The sequence below is a fragment of the Suncus etruscus genome, chromosome 5 (assembly GCF_024139225.1).
Source record: "Suncus etruscus isolate mSunEtr1 chromosome 5, mSunEtr1.pri.cur, whole genome shotgun sequence".
Taxonomy (NCBI): Eukaryota; Metazoa; Chordata; class Mammalia; order Eulipotyphla; family Soricidae; genus Suncus; species Suncus etruscus.
The window spans coordinates 77,055,777-77,078,062 of record NC_064852.1 but is presented as its reverse complement, the minus strand read 5'-3'; the positions used below and the strand labels follow the sequence as shown (position 1 = coordinate 77,078,062).

The window sequence follows — 22,286 nt, the reverse complement described above, 5'->3', positions numbered from 1 at the left end:
AGTAATTTTTGATATTGCTTTTGTTTGGGTCCATAGTTGGTGATGCTAAGGAATTACGTATGGTGGATTTGGGAGACCACTAGGATACCAGAGATTGAACCTTGGTTGGCTTTATGCAAGGAAAGCACTTTAATTGCTGTGCTACTTTTCTGGTACCAGTTTGCCACTACGTTTTAATTCTTTTTGTTTGTTTGTTTGTTTTGGTTTGGGGGGGTTGGGCCACACCCAGTGACGCTCAAGGGTTACTCCTCTATGCGCTCAGAAATTGCTCCTGGCTTGGGGGACCATATGGGATGCGGGGGGTGGGGGGAATCTAACCACGGTTCATTCTAGGCTAGCACACAGCAGGTAGATACCTTACCACTTATGCCACCGATCTGGCCCTGCTACTACTTTTTTTTTTTTTTTTTTTTTTTGTGGTTTTTGGGTCACACCCGGCAGTGCTCAGGGGTTTTTCCTGGCTCCGTGCTCAGAAATTGCTCCTGGCAGGCACGGGGGACCATATGGGACGCCGGGATTCGAACCGATGACCTTCTGCATGAAAGGTAAACGCTTTACCTCCATGCTATCTCTCCGGCCCCCCTGCTACTACTTTTTAAGAGGAAATAAATTAGTTATCTAGTTTTGTTTTCTAGAAATATCTTTTATGTAATCATCATTTCAACTTCTAGAAGATAGCTCTTCCTAAATCTCTCCCCAAGCCATCCCACCAACATCTTAAGGAAAAAAAAAAAACTTGTAGCAAGGGAGGTGCTATCTTAGCAACCATCCAATTAATGAGAGAAACTATTTGAGGCCATGATTAATATATCTGTTCTTTTGACTGTATATTCTAAGATTGGAAAGTCTGCCTTCAGAATTAACTAAAATAAAATCCAGGGTAATTCTTATATTTTTTAAAGTAATTTGCACATAGTCAGGTAACTAGTTATTAATGCATATAAGATGCATACGAGACTCTTAGGTTTAACCTTATGGAACTGGAACTTAGTTCATACCTAATAATTTTCATTAGCATCACTTATAATTTTGGAGCATAGAGGCTATGTTGTCAGAAAGATCTAAATACAAAAATCACCACTATCTATATGGATCTGGTATTGGGAAAGTTACTTAACTCCACAACTCTTAATTTTATGTTCAGTACAATGGAATCTGTCATGCCTATCATGATAAGTGTGTGTGTGTGTGTGTGTGTGTGTGTGTGTGTGTGTGTGTGTGTGTTGTGCGGACGCATGGTGATGTATGTGTGGTGCATGTGTGCGGGTGTGGGTGTGGGTGTGGTGAGAGAGGGAAAAGAGAATCACATTCTGAGAAAATGTCTGGAATAGAGTAGTTGAGCAACTACTCAACCACTGTAGAAGCAGATAAAAGTTTTTATTAATTAGTTCATGCAGAGAAGCAGCAGTAGTAGGCAAATCTGTTTCTTTTGTTCTCTTTTCCTGAACAGATTTAAGAAAAAAATAAAATAGAATATTGCTTCTGGGAAGGAAGACTCATCAGAATATGGCTTTGTCTATGTCCTATATACCATCCAGCTTTTGACTATCGAGCTATAGCTTTATTTTATTACAGTGGTTTCATTTTTATATACATGGAATTTTATTTGTGTTCAGGGAACCTTTAAGTCTAGAGTAAGAATTGTAGACTTTTAAAAAAGTAAAATAGTAAATAATAGAAAATATTGCTTCTACTTTAGAAGTAGGGTACTTTATCAACTGTATTTTGTATTAGGAAAGAATAGAAATTTAAAGAATTTGCTGACCCATACTTTCTTTCTGACATTTTCTTTCTATTTTTTTTTTTCTGGTAACTAAAGACTAGGTGAGCTTTAAAACACACTTTCAAATATAAAAAAAACATTTTAGTGTAAACTGCTTATACTAAACAACACTGTCTGATTCATTCTGGATGTATCAAAGATTGTAGTTTGAAATAATGTTGAGAGAATAAATTTTCCCTTTTAATTCCTTTCTATTTTTTTGTGACTCAAATAAAAAAAAGTATATTAGTATGGATAGAAAATAGACCTGCTCTGGGTCTGCTTTTTTGTTTATTTATTTGTTTGCTTGTTTATTTTTAAATGTTCTCTATTTTCTCATTGGGTGGCCTTTCTGCCTCCCTTTTAATTTTTAAAGTTTAGCTATTGGTCTGTCTGACCATTTAAACAATACTTTTCTTGTAGGTTTTTCCCTGAATTTTTAAAATTAAATCACAAAATCACAAAGATATTTATGATTGAGTTTTATGCATACATTATTTCAACACCCTTCTCCTCACCAGTGTTCACTACCCTTCACCAATATCTCGTTTCCTTTCTGCAACTCACCCCAAACTGACTCTGTGGTATTTTTCCTCTTTTCTCCTCCTCTCTTGTCTTATTGTTCACTTCCCCAACTTATACCCTCACCCCAAAGCTACTCCTGTAGCAAGATTCTTACTGAAGTTCTGCTCTTCATTTCTATTGTCATTGGGAATTTGATACTCCTGTATGAAATTTCTTTATATTCCATATATGAGAGAGATTATTCTGAGTCTATTCCTCTCCTTTTGATTTCACTCATTATATTTTACAGATCCTTCCATGGAACAGCAAATTGCATGATTTATCTAGCCATATTCTATTGTATACATGTACCATACTTTCTTTATCCAGTCATTTGTTCACAGGCATTTGTGTTGTTTCAATATTTTGGCTATTGTACATAGAGCTGCAATGAACATAGGAATGTAAATATCTTTTCTCTAGTTTGATTTTGGATGATTGGGGGTATATTTCCATATGCTGGGGCATATGGAAGCTCAATTCCTTGTTTTTGAGGAATGTCCATAATGTCTTCCAAAGGATGGAGCATTTGGCATTCCCACCAGCAGTGAATGAGGGTCTTTGTAGGTTTATTCTTCAGGACTCCGTATATATGCATTGGAAGAACAGGTTATGTACCTTTTGACATTTCATTGTCTGCTCCCTGAATTTAGGGAGTTCATGCCTCAGTGATGATTTCAATAGTGATAACCCCAAATCTACATCACTTCATATACAAGACCTCTGTTTTTCAATCTCTTTCTGGTCATCTGCACAGGCTTTTTTCTGAATATCTCTCAGACAAAACATTTATACAGCTGAGCCTCCCATGTCCATGTCAAATCCTGTATCGATCTCTTCCTCCTCCAAAGCACATAATTGTCTGGACCACTTGAATGGCACTTAAAACTTAATGCTTTGCATTATTACTGTATTGCAATTAGAGTGATGTGGAGGCTACAAGTATTCATGTAGGATCTGTAGCATTATTTATAAGACTATTGGAAGTATAGCATTTTAGAGTTGAAAAAATACAGGAATTTTTTAGAGTTAAAAAATACTTTTAACCCTCTGTAGGTCATTTCAGTATTGATGTGCTTCTTACTAGCTCTATGAATGAGACATTTTATCTTAGCTAATTTTTTATCCTCTTCTCTGTAAATGGAACCTGTATATAGCCATTCCAGCCCTTTGCAGTTGTTATGAAAGTGAAATAAGATATGAACAATTTTAAAGTTAATATTTTATTTCTAGGGCCAGAGAGATAGCACAGTGGTAGGGCATTTGTCTTGTAAGCACACGATCCAGGACAGATGGTGGTTCAAATCCTGGCATCCCATATGGTCCCCGTGCCTACTAGGAGCAATTTCTGAGCCCAGAGCTACAAGTAACCCCTGAGTGCTACCGAGTGTGACCCAAAAACGAAAAAAAAAAAAAAAAGGAAAAAAAGATTTTATTTCCAAATGGTTTCTATGGGAGGCCAGAGAGATAGTATAGTGGGTAAAATGCTAGTTTTGCACATGACTAATCCAGTTGGCAGGTTCAATCCCTGCCAACCCATATGATTTTCAGAGTCTACCAAGTATGGTCCCTGAGTTAGAGGCAGGAGAAGCCCCAGCATAGCTGGGTGTGACTCCCAACTTTAAAACAAACCAAGAATGTTTTTGTGGGACATATATCTGTTAAATTCTAATTCTTTAATACCAGTTACACAAGCACTTGAAAGTTTCAGGTCTTGTCTCTTTTGCAGGATGACAGTTTTCTGCATGAACTAATAGTCTCATCATTCCCCTAATTTATATATTCTCTGACCTTAAAACGTGTGGCCTCTGATATTGCTCCTGACTTCCCACTTTATATTCAAATGACTTTGGTCTAACACATAACTTCTACAAAGGAAATGAGACAAAACCATTTTCTGGGAGAAAAACTTCAGTGCATCTAAGCTACTGAAAGACCATTGCCAGGATTTTTAAAAAAAACTTCTTAAAGTTCTCTCTCTCTTTTTTTTTTTTTTTTTGGGCCACACCCGGTAACACTCAGGGGTTACTCCTGGCTGTGTGCTCAGAAGTTGCTCCTGGCTTGGGGGACCATATGGGACACCGGGGGATCGAACCGCGGTTCGTCCAAGGCTAGCGCAGGCAAGGCAGGCACCTTACCTTTAGTGCCACTGCCCGGCCCCCAAAGTTCTCTCTTTTATGCACACAGCCAGTTCATGCTTATCGAAGCATATGAATTCAATCATTCAAAAAAGCAATGGAAAAAGCTTCCTTACCTAAATTTACTCTGTATACTTGTCAATTCCCAACTACATGCTTGTGTCTCCTCTTTGATGGGCAGCTGGACTTATGTAGCATTGGTTATTTGCCAAGAATTACCCACTTAAATTTATACACTATTTCCATAAATCTTGAAAAATTAATCATAAAAAACTGTCCTTTATTGAATTTGGCACTAGCTGGTGTACAATATGTAGTTCAGTATGTAGACAATCACTACAGATCATCTTGTTGAGGATCTGGACTTCACAGGTTTATAACTTACCCAAAGTCATTTGGATAAATAACTGAAAAGTTGAAATAGGAAGCCAGATATACTCGGTTGTTTAGATTTTCTTCCTTGGATTAAAAAGTCCAGATTCTCTTACAGGATCTACAGAGTGGAGCAGAGGGTGGGGCAGTTAAGTACATAGGTGTTGTAAATGCTAAGTGTCAAAGCAGCTCTAGAGACTGCTGCTTCCTCCATCCTCTTAGCATTGATGCTCACTGGTTCCTGGGATCTCCTCTACTCTCAACTTGCCTCCAGTCAGCTTCCTGTTTACACATAATTTCTGCTTCCTCATAACCTAGGCTTGACTATGATTTTGGCTTATTGCAGCCTCAACTCTATCCCCTGGCACTCTTAAGAGTTTCTGTCCTTCTAAGTAGATCACTTTTGGAGTTTTCTGAATCAAATTCCCCAGGGTGTGAATTTGATTCGCTGTGCTCATATTTTTTTGATTTCCACCATGTCAGAGGTCACTGATTGACTGACCTTGGGTCAGATTCCCACAGCTTTACCCACCAGCTCAGCTGGGGAAGACCAGCATTGTAGTACAGCTCTGGCACAGTGTCTCAGTTTCCTATTAAAGAGTACAAATGCCTCCAGCATAGAATCTACAGCCTTGTTTCTATCATGATCACTTGCCATTTCTCTGGAATGTTTCCGTATTTTCTCTTTCTTAACTCACACTTGTTTCAAAGAGCAATAAAATTTCCCAGAAGAATTTCACTGTTATTATGTGTATGACTAAACACTTTTGAGCATTTATTATTGATGACATATGCAACACTGTTTTATATTTTTGTTATTCCTATTTTGTTGGAATGATTTGTGTCTAAAGGACAGTGCTGTATTTTCCAGTATTTAAAATATCTATTTTCTCCTTTCCTTGTAATGCTTATCTAAGAGTGTAGTGCCTAAGGGAATTTTTGAACCTAGAGCAATAGACACTTAAAATATATAAACCTTGCATTCTTTTCCTTATTGTCATTCACAGTCGTGGAATATACCACATTGTTTTGATTTTACAAACATCCTTTCTATTCTTCAAAATGGCCCTTTATAATATACCCCAGTGTTCTTGGTATATTTTAGTTTTAGCATTATTTTAGTATTTGATTTAAATTTTATCTTTTTAAAAGCTTTCCCATAAACCTACTGCAGGAGGTTTATGGGAAACGAATCAAGTCTTAGTTTTCCAGGAGAGCATACCATCCAAACTATCATGACCTGAGAGAACTGTAGAAAAATGAGTTTATGCTGTTCTTCTGTGGTTTAGACTGTGGTTTCCCAAGGCTATTCATGACAACTGAGGTTTTATTTGGAGTATTTTCTTTTGATGACAGGTCTGGCGTCTTAGGAATTGAGTTCTTAGGAAAAGGCACCTATAACTTGAGCAGTTCCACCCGAAAACTTATGTTTTGTATCTATAAATGCCGAACTGTAACAAATAGCCCTACTTAAAAAAGATGACAAAGGGACAGATTCTGTAAACATAGGTTGTTGCTGCAAGAAATCCTTCTAGCAATCTATCAACAGATATTTGGATGTCACACTGTTAATAAAATCAGCTTGACATTGGACAAATGTGAATTTTATGTAACAAGTTCTTATTTGCCTACTGTATGCCAAGTACTGTTCCCTGAATAAGTTTCTTTACTACTGCTTCTATTTTTTTTTAAGGGAATTAGAGCTTTATGTGTACTGTGCCTCTGCTTTTAATTAGGTATAATTTAGCACAACTTATTCTCTTAAGTTCTCATCACTTTGGCTAGGAATTGTAGGAGCTCCTTGGAGTGCGGAGAGGGTTGGGTCTTGGTAAGTCACCAGCAGGATATCTACAGAGGACAATTTTGGAGCCATTGCAGCTAGAAAAATCCTTGAATGGCCACGGCTTGGCTAGGAGACAGGATTTCCGTAGGGACACTGTTTTCCTGATGGTAGCCTGAAGCAGAGTGTCTTCAGTTCTTAGGCAAGTTAGGATTTTTCATTATCGTGGCAGATGTCCCTTCCTACGAAGGTATTTTTGAGTCCAGAGGCCTCGAAAAAAATCTGCAGTTTTTACCATGTCGCGGTGATCCCGTATTCTCGCAGTTGAACTGGCCAACCTGAAAAAAATGATGGGCCCACCCTGGCCCTGCCTCAATGGCCTACCTCCTATCCGCCACCACCCAAGTGCCACTCCCTGTGCAGGACCGCTGCATTATCCAGGTTCTAAGCTTGAGATGCCATCTCAGAGGTGACCCTGAAAAGGGGCGGCTGGAATCGCAGGAGAGAATTTTAGCTGGGAAACAAAGGAAATCACCTTCTTCCATTGTCCCTTTTCTTTGCACCCCCCTCTCCAATGAAACACTTTGGTGTGGCATCTAATCCTTAACATATACTTTTCCAATTTCCAAGGTTTTTCCAATCCTACGACTTTAAACGATTTTTTTTTTTTTTTTGTTGCTGTCTGACGTTGTCATCCCGAAGGCAAAGCTTGCAAACTCGGGGCCGCGGAATATTAAAAAAAAAAAAAGTACGGAACTTTGGCTTGCGCGAATTTGCGTCGAGGAGGAGATGAAGAGTTGAGTTGCTTTTTCCTCTGCTAACAATTTTCGCCTGGTGGATCGAAGAAGAAGAAAGGGGGGCGGTTTGGACGAAGGAGACAGACGGGGGGGAAAAAAGAAAGAAAAGGTAGGCAAACTGCTTTGCTCTCCTTTCGGACCGCTCGCAACACCTTTTTTTCTGGAGAGTCGGATGTGTGTAAGTAAGTAAACCTTTGTGGGGCGGAGTGGAGTGACTCATTTTGGGAAAGCATGAAAGCAAAAGCAAAAAAAAAAGACAGTTCGCCTCCTCTCCAGGTATCCGTATCCCCCAAGCCATGATGCCCTTAAAAGGGGCTTCGGGTTGGGGTGCTGAGCATCCCAAACTGGGGCTTCGACTTGGAGTGAGTGGGGAAAAAAAAAAGAGCCAGAGGAGGGAGATAGAGAAAAAGAGGGGTGGCCACTCCAAGGAATGCGAAGCACGCGGGGAGCCAGACCCAACCATTGATCGCACCGCAGCGGGGGCGCCCACCGCTCCGGGGGAGCCCCGAGGTCCGAGCCCCGGGGTGGAAGCCGGAGAGGCGGCGAGGCCGCGGCGCCCGGGGAAGCGGCGGGCGTGTGGCGCCCAGCGGGCGGGAAGGCGCGGGTGGGCCTTGGGCGCGGCTGCGAGGCGGTGCGCGGCCGCCTCCCCGCCCACCGGCGGGGCGCGCTCTCGGGGCGGGGTGGCGGCGGCCGCGGGAGGTGGCGGGGACGCGGCGACGGCCTGGGCTCCGAGCGGCTCCTCTCCGCTTCCTCTCCGCTGTCAGCCCAACTCCGCTCCATGGCACGCCGGGCGGCGGCCGCCCGCGCTGCCCGAGTCCCCGCCACCGTCGCGGTGCACTCGGAGAAGTGAGCCGGAGCTTTTGCTCGCTCGCTCGCTCGCTCGCTTGCAGCCCCCGCCGGCCGCCGCCGCGCGGCGAGAGGGAGTTTCCCAGCGAGAGAGAGACTGAGCGGCCGCGGCCCGGGCCGGCCCCTTCTCTGGTGCCTCAGCTGCGCCCTCCCCCTCGCGGCGGCGGCGGCGGCCGCGCTCTCCCTCGCCCTCGCCCTCGCCTTCTCCCTCTCCCTCTCCTCTCGGCCTCTCTCTCGCCTCGCCCTCTCCCCCGCGCCCGCCGCGATGATCTTCCCCAGCGGCAGCGGCAACCCCGGGGGCAGCGGCCACTGCAGGACGCCCTATCGCAAGCAGGTGAGGCCCAGGCCGGCGGCCCGGGATGCTCGGGCGAGGCCCGGCGGAGCTTCGGCGTCTTAATTGTACAAAGGGCGACTGCCGCTGCCGCTCGGACTCCGCGCGGGCTCGCGCTCCGGAGCGCTCGGCTTCGGGCGGGGCCACGGTGACCTTGTTTCTAAAGGGAAGGGAAGGGAAGCACAGCGAAGGAAAGGAAAGGAAAGGAAAGGAAAGGAAAGGAAAGGAAAGGAAAGAGGCGGCCCACGGGGGAACGAGCCGCCCGTGAGCGGTTCGAGCCGGCGCTGAGCTGACCCCGTCGCTTTTCCCCCCTCGCCTCAGGCGGGAGTGGGCAGCGGGAAGGAAGGAAGGAAGGAAGGAAGGAAGGAAGGAAGGAAGGAAGGAAGGAAGGAAGGAAGGGGCGAGGTTGGTTGCATGCACGGGGCGGCGACCACCTCAGAGCGCTTGGGAGCCCAGGGCTGGAGGGGAGCTCGTCCCGCTTCTGCTACAAGTTTGGCTCGGACCCCCCCCCCCCCCCCACACACACACAGCACAGCCCCGAAACCTTTTTGTGTGTGTGTGTGTGTGTGTGTGTGAGGAGGAGCAGAGCGCTCGTCAGGAGGAGCAACCTGGCTTGGCAACTGTGTTCTTGCTCGCTGCCTGGAAGGAACCTGCCCCAGTCGCAGGAAACCCGGAAGACGGGCGGGCGGGCGTGTGTGCGTGCATGTGCGTGTGTGTGTGTGTGTGTGTGTGTGTGTGTGTGTGAGTGCGGGGAGGAGAGTGGGTGCGCGCGCGCGTGTTCTTGTGAGGCGCTTTCGTGTTGGCGCGCGCCCCTCTCGACGGAGAGACATTTCTGTGGAGAAATGAGAGAGAGAGAGAGAGAGAGAGAGAGAGAGAGAGAGAGAGAGAGAGAGAGAGAGAGAGAGAGAGAGAGAGAGAGAGAGAGAGAGAGAGAGAGAGAGAGAGAGAGACAGGAACTTCAAGACTGTCACTTTTCTCAGGTTTTTTTTTTCTTTTTCCTTTTTTCTTCCTGTGACATCTTCTTTTGCAGAGAGACTACTTGGGCGAAGTCACTGAGTCATAGACACTGGCTTTTTCCTCCTCTGTGCATCCCGTTTTCATACATTTTTTAACAGGCTTGAACTCCAAAGGCACTTTAGTGGTTAGATCACAGTTCCCCTGACGGGAAAAGGGAGTGGAGCTGGATGGAGCTGAGAGGGTTTTTTTTTTTTTTTTTTTTTTTTTTGCAGGCCTTTTGTTTTTCTTTTTTTCTTTTTAAGAGGTGATTACTGAAGCCATGTTGTTGTGATCCATCTCGCAGTCTTTCGACAGCAGCAATAACAAGAGCGAGCTCTGAATGATGTACAAAAATATGCGGGTCTTAGTTTGGAAAAGGTTAAACTGATTTAGAGGTCGGTGGCAAGATGCTTGTTAAGAAAAGAGAAAACACCATTGCAGATATATTTCTCTCCCATCATAAATCCTTGTCTACATCCTTTAGCGACGGAGACAAATCAATTAAGTTATTGATACAAGGGAACTGCAGCCTTGCCTGCAGACCACAGTTGTATTAAGATCTTGACAGGACAGTGATGCCAGCTGTCGAACCGAAGAGTGTGCAAGAACTGTTTTATTTAGTTCTTTTTATGATCAAAGACCAGAACCCTGAGAGGATACATGTTATTTGTAACCCTTAGGATACATATTATTTGAAGGAAGGATTACTTTGGTTCAACACTAACAAAACGGCAACAAAGTATAGTTTCTTGGTCTTGGGGTCATTGGTTTGCTGACTTCCCTCAGGAAGAAAAAAAAAAAAACAACAACAATCTATGCAACCTGGTCTCCCTGGCAGGCCCACTCCCTGGAACTTTTACCCCCTGCAGTTAGAATCTGCATGTGTGACTTGGCTCAATGATATGCCCAAATTGCCAAGATTCAGAAGCAGGAACCTCCCAACTCACTTCACTGGGCCGCAGATGCAGTGTCTTGACACCAACTTCAAAACTGAAACCCATTTACAATCAATATTCTTTCCCCCCTCCCTCCCTGCCCCTCCTCCTACATCCACCTTGCTACCTGAAGAGATGGCTAATTATATAGGGGCCTTGTGTTTTCATTTATATGTTGTCACAACCCTGTAGGGGGTGGTAGCTCTGAAATAGGGCAAAGGCTTGGAGGGTGAGGCCTTTGGCTGAGAGAGGCTGGAGGTTTTGTGTGTGGAGGGGGACAGCCTGCTGATCTGGAGCATGCTGATAAGATGCTCTTCTTTTCACTGGGATCTCCTTAGATTCAGAAACTCAAAGGGCTGACTGAATCAGAAAAACAAACAGACTTTCTTTTTTCTATAGGCAAAGAAAGAAATGAATGTGTAGGCATTATACAGACACAAGACCCCGGGTACCAGTGGTATTTGAGTCAAAGGTTTCTTTTGTTAGTATTTAGCCATTCACTGGCAAAGCACACTTCCAGCTCAGGGGACCTGAGCCTAATTTCCATGAGTGACTTCGTGATCTCATCCGGGCTTAGTCTAAACAGGAAGTCTAATTAATGCTTTTTATAAGATTTTGTGATGTTAAGCTTGTACCTTTCAATTTCTATTGGTTTTCGCATTTTGATGAAAGATTAGGCAAGTTTTAGGGGTATTGTGTAATTTGATTTAAATATAGGTATGTATGATTAGCTGCTTGATCAGATTTAATATCACTTATCTGAGAAAAAATTGGATGTGAAGAGTACTCTAAAGCCATGAAGAAAAGAAATAGGAGTCAGAATCATTTTTTTATCATTCTTATAATGGTAGTACCTATCAATGAGCACCTCATTGCCTGTTGGTTGCTGTTATTAGTGTTTCAGGGATCACTTAGTTACTGTAATATAGCTTAATTTTATACTAAGGAAATAGGCTCAAAGCACAGATGGATAACAAGTATCAATTATAAAGGGAAGGATGAAATTAGTCTTTTAGTGGCCCACTTAATCATTTAACAGCATATGTTAATTTATAATTTACATCTGAAGCCAGTTGCCTTTTAAACTTACGTAAACAATCACAAATTTTTTTTAAAGAAAGTTAAGACATGGTGTGGTGTCTACAGCCTATGGTGTAGAGCAAGGATTCAGACTCCAGGAAATTCTTAAAACCACCACACTACAGTTGCCTTTAACACCCACATCTCAATGCAAACACAGACAGATTACCTATCTGCATCACTCTCAGCAGCTTTGCAGTCTCATAAAGCTAGTTTAGGGGTTCCTTTCTATACTTTAAGGAGTGATAGTATAATATGATTCGTGATGTTTAGATGCAGTATTGTCATTAAAATATTGCTTTATTGAATGGTTTTGTTGAAACTTCATATTTTACATATGTAAGAGTTCAGTCAGCTTCATATAAAGTTGAAGTGGGTGGGGCTCATCCCCCTGAGTGCCAGGTAGTGATCTAGGAGAGCTGATCTCTGGCATCATCTAGGATGAACAGGATTTTCCTGCATCACCAGCCTATGAGCACCTTAGAAATACACCTGATCTGCTCAGTTCAAAGTGGACGCTTGAGTAGAATGATAACCTAGAAGGCATTATCTCCCATGCAGTTTATTGATTCAGTTTCATTGGAGATATGAGTTTACCTTATTAATGTTGCCTGTGACTCTGACATGTGCTATTTTCCAAAATTGTAGTCTGAAATGTCCTGATAACTAAATGTAAGCTATTTATTAGGACTTTTGTAGCTAAGTAACTTAGCATGTTTCAAAAAAAAAAAAACAGTACTTTCTGTGATTTTTGTTTATAAAATGAGTGTTGTCAGTTGCCTTATCATTCTTTTAGCTTCTCATCAGGTTTCTTTCTATTTTAGAACAACTTCCTTGAAATGATGGACTCAGTTAAAGTATAAATTGTGGCATGGAACTATTGCTGGTTTGCAATAGTTTTGGAAGTTTAGGGGAAGTAAATGCCAACTTTTTTCCTCTAAATTTTTTTCCTTACTTTTTGTGCACATTTGTGTTGTCTTTGTGTATGTGTTCTTAGCAAATCATCTTGATAACTAAAAGCTTCGTTGGTTAAGTGTTGCTAACTTTTGATGAGTAAAGTACTTATCTCACAGTTTAAGTAGAATTACATAGTTTGCTGCTTTCTTGAAGATTAAATGGGTGTAGCTACACGTGAAGAATTCCACTGTGATTCAGTGTTTCACCTTGTTAGAGGATGACATGCAAAGCTGTTGATTAATCCTCTTCAAGCAGTTTCTGTTCACAGCAATTTATATGTAGTAGATTGGGTTTCATTAAAGTTTGAAGTTGTACATAGAATTATTTGACGTGAACATTGAGCGAGTCATGATTTGTTATTTTTCTAAGACAGTAAACATACACAGGCCATTGGGATCAGAGGTTTAGGGACAAGTAGATGAAACATTAATTGGTATGCATCAGTAAAATATTGTCCTGTTTTATATTAGGCCATCTTAGCATGTTTGGATTTCACTAGTTTATAAATCAAGGACCTGTGTGTTTCCATACAGGTATATTTCCAGAGCCATTTGAAAAAGTATGAAATTCTCTATTAGTCACCACCTTCATTTTCTGCTTGGATTTCTTTTATCTCTTCCTGCATTTCTCATACATAGTTCACTTTGTCATAATTACTCTGAAGGATTTTGTACTCCTCATAGCTGAGGACCCAGAGAGCCGTGTGGTATCTGATTGAGCATTAGGTATCCAACATACAAAGCATGTACTTTACTTCACTACTGGGAGCTATCCTCCCCAGCCCAGCCTTAAGTTGGATTTTTTTGTTTTTGTTTTCATTTTCGTTTTTAATTTTGTTTGTGGCAGCCACACCCACAGGTACTTAGGGGACTATTCCTGACTGTGCTCCAGCCTTACTGCCTAGGAATGATCCTAGGATTGCCAAGCTAGCAATAGTTCTAGCATAGTTCACCCCTATGCTGTTGCTCCACTCACTTTAGATTCAGATTCCTTTCTTCATTTGTTCTTTCTTTCCCCTTAAAGATTGCTGTTAAATGGACGTTACCATTCATAAGACTTTTATTCTGAGGCCTCTCTTGGTGGTGGCAGGAGAGTCTCCAAGTTTCTGAAACTCTCCCAATCCCAACTGTATTTGCCATTTTCATGCTCTCCAAATAAAGTAGAGAAGGGTCAGGAATTTTGAAGCCAGGAGATTAAATGACCAAGTTGGTAAAAGATAGATCTGTGAAGTCAAGAGCTGGATCTGCTGCTAGCAAAAGGAGAAGGAAGCCCAGGAACATACAGCTGTGGTGTCTATCTTTACTTCCCTTTCCTTGGCCTCCCAAACACATGTGGCACACACAGCATCCCAGATTTCAGCTGGGGGATTGTTAACTCTGTAATTTATTAATGTTTTTTTTGGTTTGTTTCATAAAGCCTTTTACACAAGGTTTGTCAGATGACATGTGATATCAGGTTAAACTTGGGTTTCAGATAAACAAATATTGTTTAGGGAATATCCCAAAATGTCATGCATTTATATATATATTTTAATAATAATAATAAATATATTTTGATTGTTTTTTGGGTCACACCCGGCAGCACTCAGGGGTTACTCCTGGCTCTACACTCAGAAATCACGTCTGGCAGGCTCGGGGGACCTTATGGGGTGCTGGCATTCCAACCACCATCCTTCTGCATACAAGACAAATGCCCTACCTCCATGCTATCTCTCTGGCCCCAGCAGTATATTTTTAGTTGCTAAATCAAGCAACCCATTTCCTTTTAAAACAGTTATTTAAAAATTATGAATTATAAAACACATTATTTTTACATGATCCACCAATAAATATTGCCTCTAAAACTACTGTTTGAATCCTGTTATACAAAAGCAGATTTCACATTTTTACTTCACTTAATGGAAAGAACTTGGTTTAAATTCTGGATCTACCACTGGTTTCCTTTTTTTTTTTTTTCTTTTACTTAGCCTCTCTAAGCCTTAGTTTCTGTTAAGTAAAGCTAATAGTACCCACTCCACAGAGCTGCTGTTGTTAATCCTGCTAAGATGTTATTATTATTAATGTCCCCACAGAGCAAGGACCAGCAGGTGGTCCCAAGAGACTCTGTAATCATGGTGACCTTGATACAGTCCCTAAGAATGGACTATGTTTAGAAAGTTGGAGCAGCCTCCAAAAGGGACCTTGAGCTAGAAAATGATACCCTCAACCATATGAAAAAAGCACAAAAAAAGAACTAAAATAGGTTGAAAAGTAGGTCCCACGTTACTTGGAAATAATTGCTCTTGAATTATGTTTACTGTGAATGGTTTTTCTTTTCTATTTAGAACAAGAAAGCTTTTCAACTCTTAAGTCTATTTTATGCAAATACATATTTAGAAAAGGAAAGGAGAGTATTGGTTATTATTATTAATGAATAGTTATCTTAATTTATTAGTATTCAAATTTGTTAATATATGAATGATGTTCTAAAAGTTTTTCCATTCTCTGTTTATGTTTATATATTTGGTTTGCAAGAATGCCATCTTCATATTACTCAGAAAAGAGTAAACATACGTTTTTTGTTCTTTTGGACATTTGTAGTTGTTAGGGGGGTGTTTGTTTTTAAACTTGCATCTCTAGGGAATATTTTGCTTAACACTTTCTAAAAGTGTACTAAATTTAAGGTATGATAGTCATGCCATAAAGAAAGAAGAAAGCTTTTCCTGGAGTTGGAAAAAGGTGACAAAATTATATAAAGCCAACTAAGTTCTGTATTAAATTATGAATCAATCCAGCTATTGTTACTTAACACTTATTAATGGGAGCAACCACAGAACTTGTTGTTACACATAGTATTTAAATATATGGACTCTATTTTTGTTAACATCGAATTTCAAAGTAGTATAAACTGGGAAAAATTATACTTGTTAATTGTACATATAGTAGGGTCTCAAATGCATTTGAAAAAAAGACTAGTAGAAAAAATGCCTACATATGCATATATATACATATAGAGAGAGGTGGGTTTTTTTTTTATTGATAAATGAAATCATGAATAACATTTTTTTTATAACTGTGACTTAAAATTTTTAGTTCCCCTTGCTCTCCACAATGCTCTTATGATTTTTTTTTCCTACCAAGAAAAAAACTAAGTTAAAATATTTAGGAAATTATGTTGGTTTTAATGTCTAAATAATAATATTGTAAATCCAATAATTTTATGATTTTGAGAACTTTAACGGCACCTTCTAACTGTATTTGATTCATTTTCAGATGTAGTCTTTTCTGATTTGTGAATTCCTATTCTTTAACTGAAAATTCTGTCACTTTAAAATAGCACCTATTTTTGATTTTTTTCAATCTATGAACTTAATATTTCCCAGTTTTAGAGTGCTACTCTGTACTTGTTTAGGAAACATTTACAGAACACTTAATTTGTCTTTAAGAGCAGTGAGGGGGATATTAGCTAATGTAGAGTTAATTTCATAATACAGATCCCTTTTCAGGAAAATGGGGGTTTTGAATATTGAAGAAATTGCCTCTATTGTTCGTGCATTCTTTTGATTTATAACTGCATTGAAATCCAGCTGTTTTCTGGATAAATGTCCCCCACATTTAATTTCTACATTAAATGTGAAAGGCTGAGCTGACTTTTTAAGTCAGAATCCTTTGACTTTATTGTGCTATGAATGCTTATGATTGTCTTCATTGCGTACTTCCTTTTTAGTGGGAGCTTTTTGAAAGGGTAGTGGAGCAGGGGTGTGGCTTTTTTACAGGCTTCTTTAATTTATAATGGAACAAACAGGGACGACTTCTTTAAGAAATGCGAAACACAGATAATAAAGCTGTTGTTACTTTGTAACCCAGAGGGATTTCCAGCACATCAGGGGAGTATTAGGTGTGCAGAACCAGTGGCAGCAGGACTTGAAAGTGAAAGGAGGAGAGAGCCCTAAAGGGAGGAAGGAAGAGGGTGGGGGCTGAGCTGAGCTATGAGAAGAACCCGTGAGGTTCTTACTCTTTAAGAAGTCTGTCAAAGTCTCATTGGGGTGCTCTGTAGGTGCAAAATCTTCCATTCTTACATCACACTGTTTTTCTTTATAGCATTATTACTTGGAATTCCCTTTCAGCTCTGTTCTCAGACCAGATCTTTGTTTCTTCACTTTATTTTTAAATCACTTCTAAAACTACTCAGAAATTACTTTTCTGAGCTTAAGTTATAAAATGCAGTGTAACTTCAGGTTATTGTTGTTTTTTAATTGATCCTCTGGAATGCCACTTAATAAGAAACTTACTTATTCAAATATTCTAGAAATGATCTTATTTTTACATTTTTCTGACTCTGTACTAGGTTTTATATGTCAAATACACCAGACTGACTATTCCAAGGGAATAGATAAATTCACTTAGCTGTGACTGAAAAGTTGAGCTAAAGAATTATTGCATGTTTAGCCATTACAGTGGCTCTTGGAATAAGCACCATTCTGTAACTATGAAGTCAAGTGGTACCATTTGGATACACTGTTGCTCTGTAGGATAGAAGAAACCCGATCAGGAAGATCAATCAGCTAACTTAAAGCAGTAGTTCTGAGATGGTTAGAAATCACTAACAGGGGCCAGCGAGGTGGCGCTAGTGGTAAGGTGTCTGCCTTGCAAGCGCTCGCGAAGGAAGGACCACTGTTCGATCCCCCGGCGTCCCATATGGTCCCCACAAGCCAGGGCAGTTTCTGAGTGCTTAGCCAGGAGTAATCCCTGAGCATCAAATGGGTGTGGCCTGAAAAACCAAAAAAAAAAAAAAAAAAGAAATCACTAACAAAGCCAAATTTTATAAGTGTGGGGATATATAAAAACCTCTAAAATTATAAATAAGATGTTGCATACATTAGCTTTATTCTGAGACATAGGCTTATAGCTTCTATCACTTAGTACCAAGGATCCATGCCCTCTAATAGATTTAATGTTGGGCAAGAGGGAGAAGGGGAATATAAGATGTCAAAATTTCTTCATACAGGAGACAGGATTGCTAGTTGCATCATGGAATCTGACATTCCAGATGGAAGGAACATTCAGCAAAGACCTGAAGGAAATCATGAGTTATATTAAGGGAAGAGTGAGGAATTCAGATTAGCTAGGCTACAAAGTAGAGGCTAGAGGGCAAAAGGTCAAGCTTTCCATAATGAATGAGAGAAAGCCCGTTTAGGTTTGGCCACAGTTACAATAAAGCTGTCATATGGAATGCAGTGATGTGAGCGCATTATCTGGAATGGATTCAAGATACATTACAAGGGCCAGAGAAATAATACAGCAGATAAGGCACTTGTCTTGCACGTGGCCAAATCAGACCTCATCCTTGGCATCCCATATGGTCCCTTGAGCCTACTAGGCTTGATCTCTGCTCAAATCCAGGAGCACTGCCAGGTGTGGCTCAAAGGCAAAAGAAAAGTTTTTTTTAAAGTAAAAGATATCATATAGAGAAAAAATAACAACATAAGTGAACTGTTATAGACAGGAAAGGGAGGTCTTGCTTGGTATATAGGAGGTTTTAGTTCCTAGTCTTAAATGTCAGTGAAAAAAAGAAATGCAGCCTTTTTTTTAATTCTTGCCCAGGTAATAAGGAAGAACACATTCCCTTTTTTTTTTTTTTTATAGGAATTTTCTGTTTCATTTGTTAAAGTACAAGGGGATGTGTTGGTTACAGTCTACTAATACTCAATGTTCAGACCCAGAGATGCAAAGACCTTTCTGCGTTCCTGTCATTTTCTTAAGGAAGAATACTTCATAGCATCCCAGTGTGAACCACTTCAAGAACACTGTTTGGATCTCCAGAAAATAATTACACTGTCTTGTGATTGCCTTCAAGTCAGTGTAGAGGCAGTGACACCGACTGGTTCATGGTTCATGGATTTCATATTTGAACTATATCCTCTTATAGATAATGACTGGATGGCTAAGGCCAAACATCTCTTTCTTGCTAATATGTATTTATAATTATACAGCCATGTATAACATCTATAGGGTAGCAAGCAAACACATAAAAGAGCTGCCAGTTAAGTGGGGGTAAGCACAGGTTTTGCTTGTGGGAAGCAAAAAAAAAAAAAAATGCTCAATCTCTAGCACTTCATGGTCCCTTAAATAGTGAGTCAGAAGGAGTCCCTGAGTACTTCCCTGGTGTGGCTCCAAAATAAGCAAAATCTCTACTTCTACAGAAGCAAGTAGGATGATGATGATGGGAATTTGTGTGTGTAGAGGTGGTGATTATATTGTTCACGTGCCAGTAAGTGTTGCTAAGGAGAGGTGATGTATTTGATTTTGCATTTGAATTTGGCAACCTGAAACACCATAGCACCTCTGTCTCCATTCCCAAGCAAAAATTTCAGGCAGGCCAAACTATAGAACTACTGGATTGGGCCAGAAGCTCTGAACTTCCTTCGGGTTCCTAGGGAATCGATTCAAGACTAGACTATTAAGCAAAGTCCTAAAAGACTGAGAGAAACTTAAGTTCTGTAGTGGGAAGAGTGAGGATAAGCCATTGGCAAAAAAGGGGAAAGAAATGGCAAACTGTTGGAAGAAGCAAAAACTGTCACTGAATCCATGGAAAACCAGTTTCTTGTTTTGATGACTAGACGAGATGGCCATCTCTGTGAAATGTTAAAGAGGTTGAGGAATGAGTAAAAGGTTTAGCAATATGTTTTAGCAAAGAAATTTCTTTACTAAAGTAAAAGGCTTTGGAAACCTTGGAAATTAAAGTTTCAGCAGAGGGATGTGTGTATGTGTCCCTGTGTGCGGCTGTGTATGCTTATGTGGTGGGTAGGCAAGGTTGGGGAGTGGTAGAAAGAACATCCCAAAGTTGTTTAAGGAGTGTATGGCTGAACTGGGTTTCTCTAGAAAATTTAACTGTGTGATGGAAAGAGTCCTCTGCTTCGAGGTGAGAATATCTTAATATCTGACCATGGTTTAGGTTAAATGAAGGAATCTTTGAAAATAGGTCTTTAGGAAAGCTTGAGGCAGAGTTAGTCCAACATGACAGGGAACTATTGTACTGGAAGCAGAAGACTGGAGAAGTTAGACTAACCTTGAAGTTCAACCTAAAAAGCCGCCTTTCTTTAAGGCTCATCTCTTATGGTAGAAAGGGCTTAGAAAGTGTGATAAAGGTTTGGTAACAGCTTGTGGGGAAGTCAGTGCGCATTTGAAGAGTAAATGGAGAACTAAGCTGTAGTGAGCACCCAAGGGAATTCAGCTATTTTGCTAACCTTTCTCCAGCAAAAATTTGGTAATGCTGTAGCCAAAGAGATAGTACAGTAGTTAGGGTGCTTGCCTTGCATGCCGCCAACCCAGGTTTGATCTCTGGAACCCCATTATGGTCCCCTGTGCTTCTCCAGGAGTGGTTCCTGAGTGTTGTGCCAAGAATAATCCCTGAGCATCACTGAGTATATCCCCCAAACAAAAACGGAGAGCTAGTGAGAAGGAAACTGAGGACTGTGTGTAGGATCTGGCACTAGCAAGGGAAATAGTGTGAAAATTGTCAGCACTATTATCAAAGTAATATCGAAGGGGAAAAAAAGAATTTACAGAGTAGGAGGATTTTGAAGGTTCTAATGACTTAAAAGAAAAGTGATGAGAGGTCAGAGTAAATTCCATGCTCAGAACAATGAAATGGAGCATTTTAGGATTTTATCCTGTTCATCTGTTGAAAGGTTTAAATGAGATAACACCTACCTGGCAACCATACAGTCAGTGTTTTCAAGTGGCTATAACTTATTAAGTTGGAGTTCTAGTATAATTTCTACCTCCCTATAACTGTTACAGTATTTGTAAATCAAATCATATTTAAAACTTCAACCATGAACCACAAACCAAAACAAAATATTAATGTTTTCAGACCTGAACCACAAGCCAAACTCAAACCCCCTCAAACTTAACTTTTAAAATTACTGTCAAACTTACTTCAAAACATTTTTTAAAGAAAAAAAAAGTGCCGATAGGTGTAGATCCCACTTACTCTATTACTGAGAACACATTAATTCAGGAAGTACTACCACCCAGATGTAAGCCTCTTTATTGAAGTATAGATGGGATTGGTTTCCAAGTTTTTCTGGGATACATTTCTCATTGGCACAACTTACTTTGTGAAAACCCCTTTTCCAAGAGCCTCTTTTTCTTCACTCATCATTCTTGGTCCAATTTTTTCTCTCTATTCCTGCTATATATTTAGCACCTTAGCTCCTGAGCTTGTGTTGTGCTTTTGTTCTCATAAAATATTTTAGTTCTTTGAAGGGAAATGGCTACAATATATGGAGCACTCTCTTTGGGTCAGGCATAGGTGTTTTCAGATTAATCATCACTTTTTTAACTTCTTTGTAAGATGTTGGTGTAATGTTGCTGCTTAATCCAATCTCACATGTGATGAAGATTTTAAGTGATTTGCCCTAAACCATAAAAGAAATGGTTATGTAGCTATAATTTTTATCAAGCTCTTAGAATTTTCTTACTATTCCTATAGGAACACTCTAGTACTTTTTTTTTTTTTAAAGAACAAAAAGGGGTGTGGTGATGTGGGTCAAGACCTCAACTTCATCATTTATTAGGTCTATACTGTAAATACTTTTATGGGTCCTAATCTCAGGATAAAACTTTAATATGACATTATTGTTATTGAGATGGCTCAAGGAAGTCCTATAAGTGACAGCACTTGATACATTACTTGGTAGGTGCTCTCATTGCTTCTTTCTTATAAAAGAGCTGTCACTTAGCTCAATTGTACAGGAGAATCTTGGAAGATAAGTAAGAGAAAGCCTTAGAAGATAATACTTGTAGATTATGAGCATTCTACTAATCAGCAGAAAGCAGTTTAAACATTTCTCATTGTTAATTTGCAAGTAAATGTTACATTTGTCCATAGTTTCCTGGAGTTAAAGGGTCAAATGAACTTATGTAAAATAAAGTGCTTTATGACATGTGAGCACTATAGAAATGATACTATGGTTTCTGAAATAAGTGCTCTAAACTATTATGTGAGCATATTTTCCTTTTCAGTGTCTGATTTTAAATTCATGTTTACTGTATGAAGTTGCTTTCCTAAATTGTGTTCACTCAGCTACTTGGATTCTATTAAATGTTGAAAATGTTCCAGGATTTAAAATATCTACTGTACAGAGATACTTGGGAAACATTTTATACTACATAGTGTAGTCTTGGAGAGTAACTGAATAAGCTAAGCTTGATTTTAAAATTTGAGAAATCACACAGTAAAGACATTGGTCCTACTTACATATATTTTTGTTTTCTGGTATTAATTGATCATGGAACGACTTAGACCTAGGATAGGTACTAAATACTATATAGAACGGTAAACACTTATTTAAAGGAACCCTTAGATTTGGAAAAAACTTTTAAAAATGATCTAATTTACTTCTAAATAAATTAAAATGAAGAAATATTGAAACTTCCCCAAAGCCTCACAAGTTACAAGACCTTAGTTGTCTGATACTTAAGTGTTTCACCATTCCACTTTAAAATTCTTAGCTTTGGGCCAGATAGATATAATACAACAAATGGTAGGGTGCTTGTCTTGTGTTTGGCCAATCCGGGTTCAATCCTAGATAAGCCATATTATCCCCTGAGCCCACCAGGAGTCATCCCTGAGTGCAGAGCTAGTTGTAAGTACTGCACACTACTGGGTGTGACCCCAAAACCAAAAATAAATAAAATTCTTAGCTTTTCTGTGTGTGGTACTCCCTTGCACAAATATTGTGC

The 22,286-nt window shown here is 40.1% G+C and overlaps 1 protein-coding gene across 7 annotated transcripts in view; it reads left to right on the top strand.

Annotated features, from left to right (window-relative positions):
• RBMS1 (RNA binding motif single stranded interacting protein 1) overlaps positions 1-22,286 on the top strand; it is a 241,279-nt gene that overhangs the window by 85,940 nt on the left and 133,053 nt on the right. For 3 of the 7 annotated variants that reach the window (XM_049773359.1, XM_049773356.1, XM_049773353.1), the window contains exon 1: positions 8,495-8,593. The exons of the other annotated variants lie outside the window; for them this stretch is intronic. In XM_049773359.1, coding sequence (XP_049629316.1) covers positions 8,525-8,593 — 69 coding nt within the window. In that variant the 5' untranslated portion in view covers positions 8,495-8,524. Of the gene's footprint in view, positions 1-8,494; positions 8,594-22,286 lie in introns of those variants that run through there. 7 annotated transcript variants of the gene reach the window in all.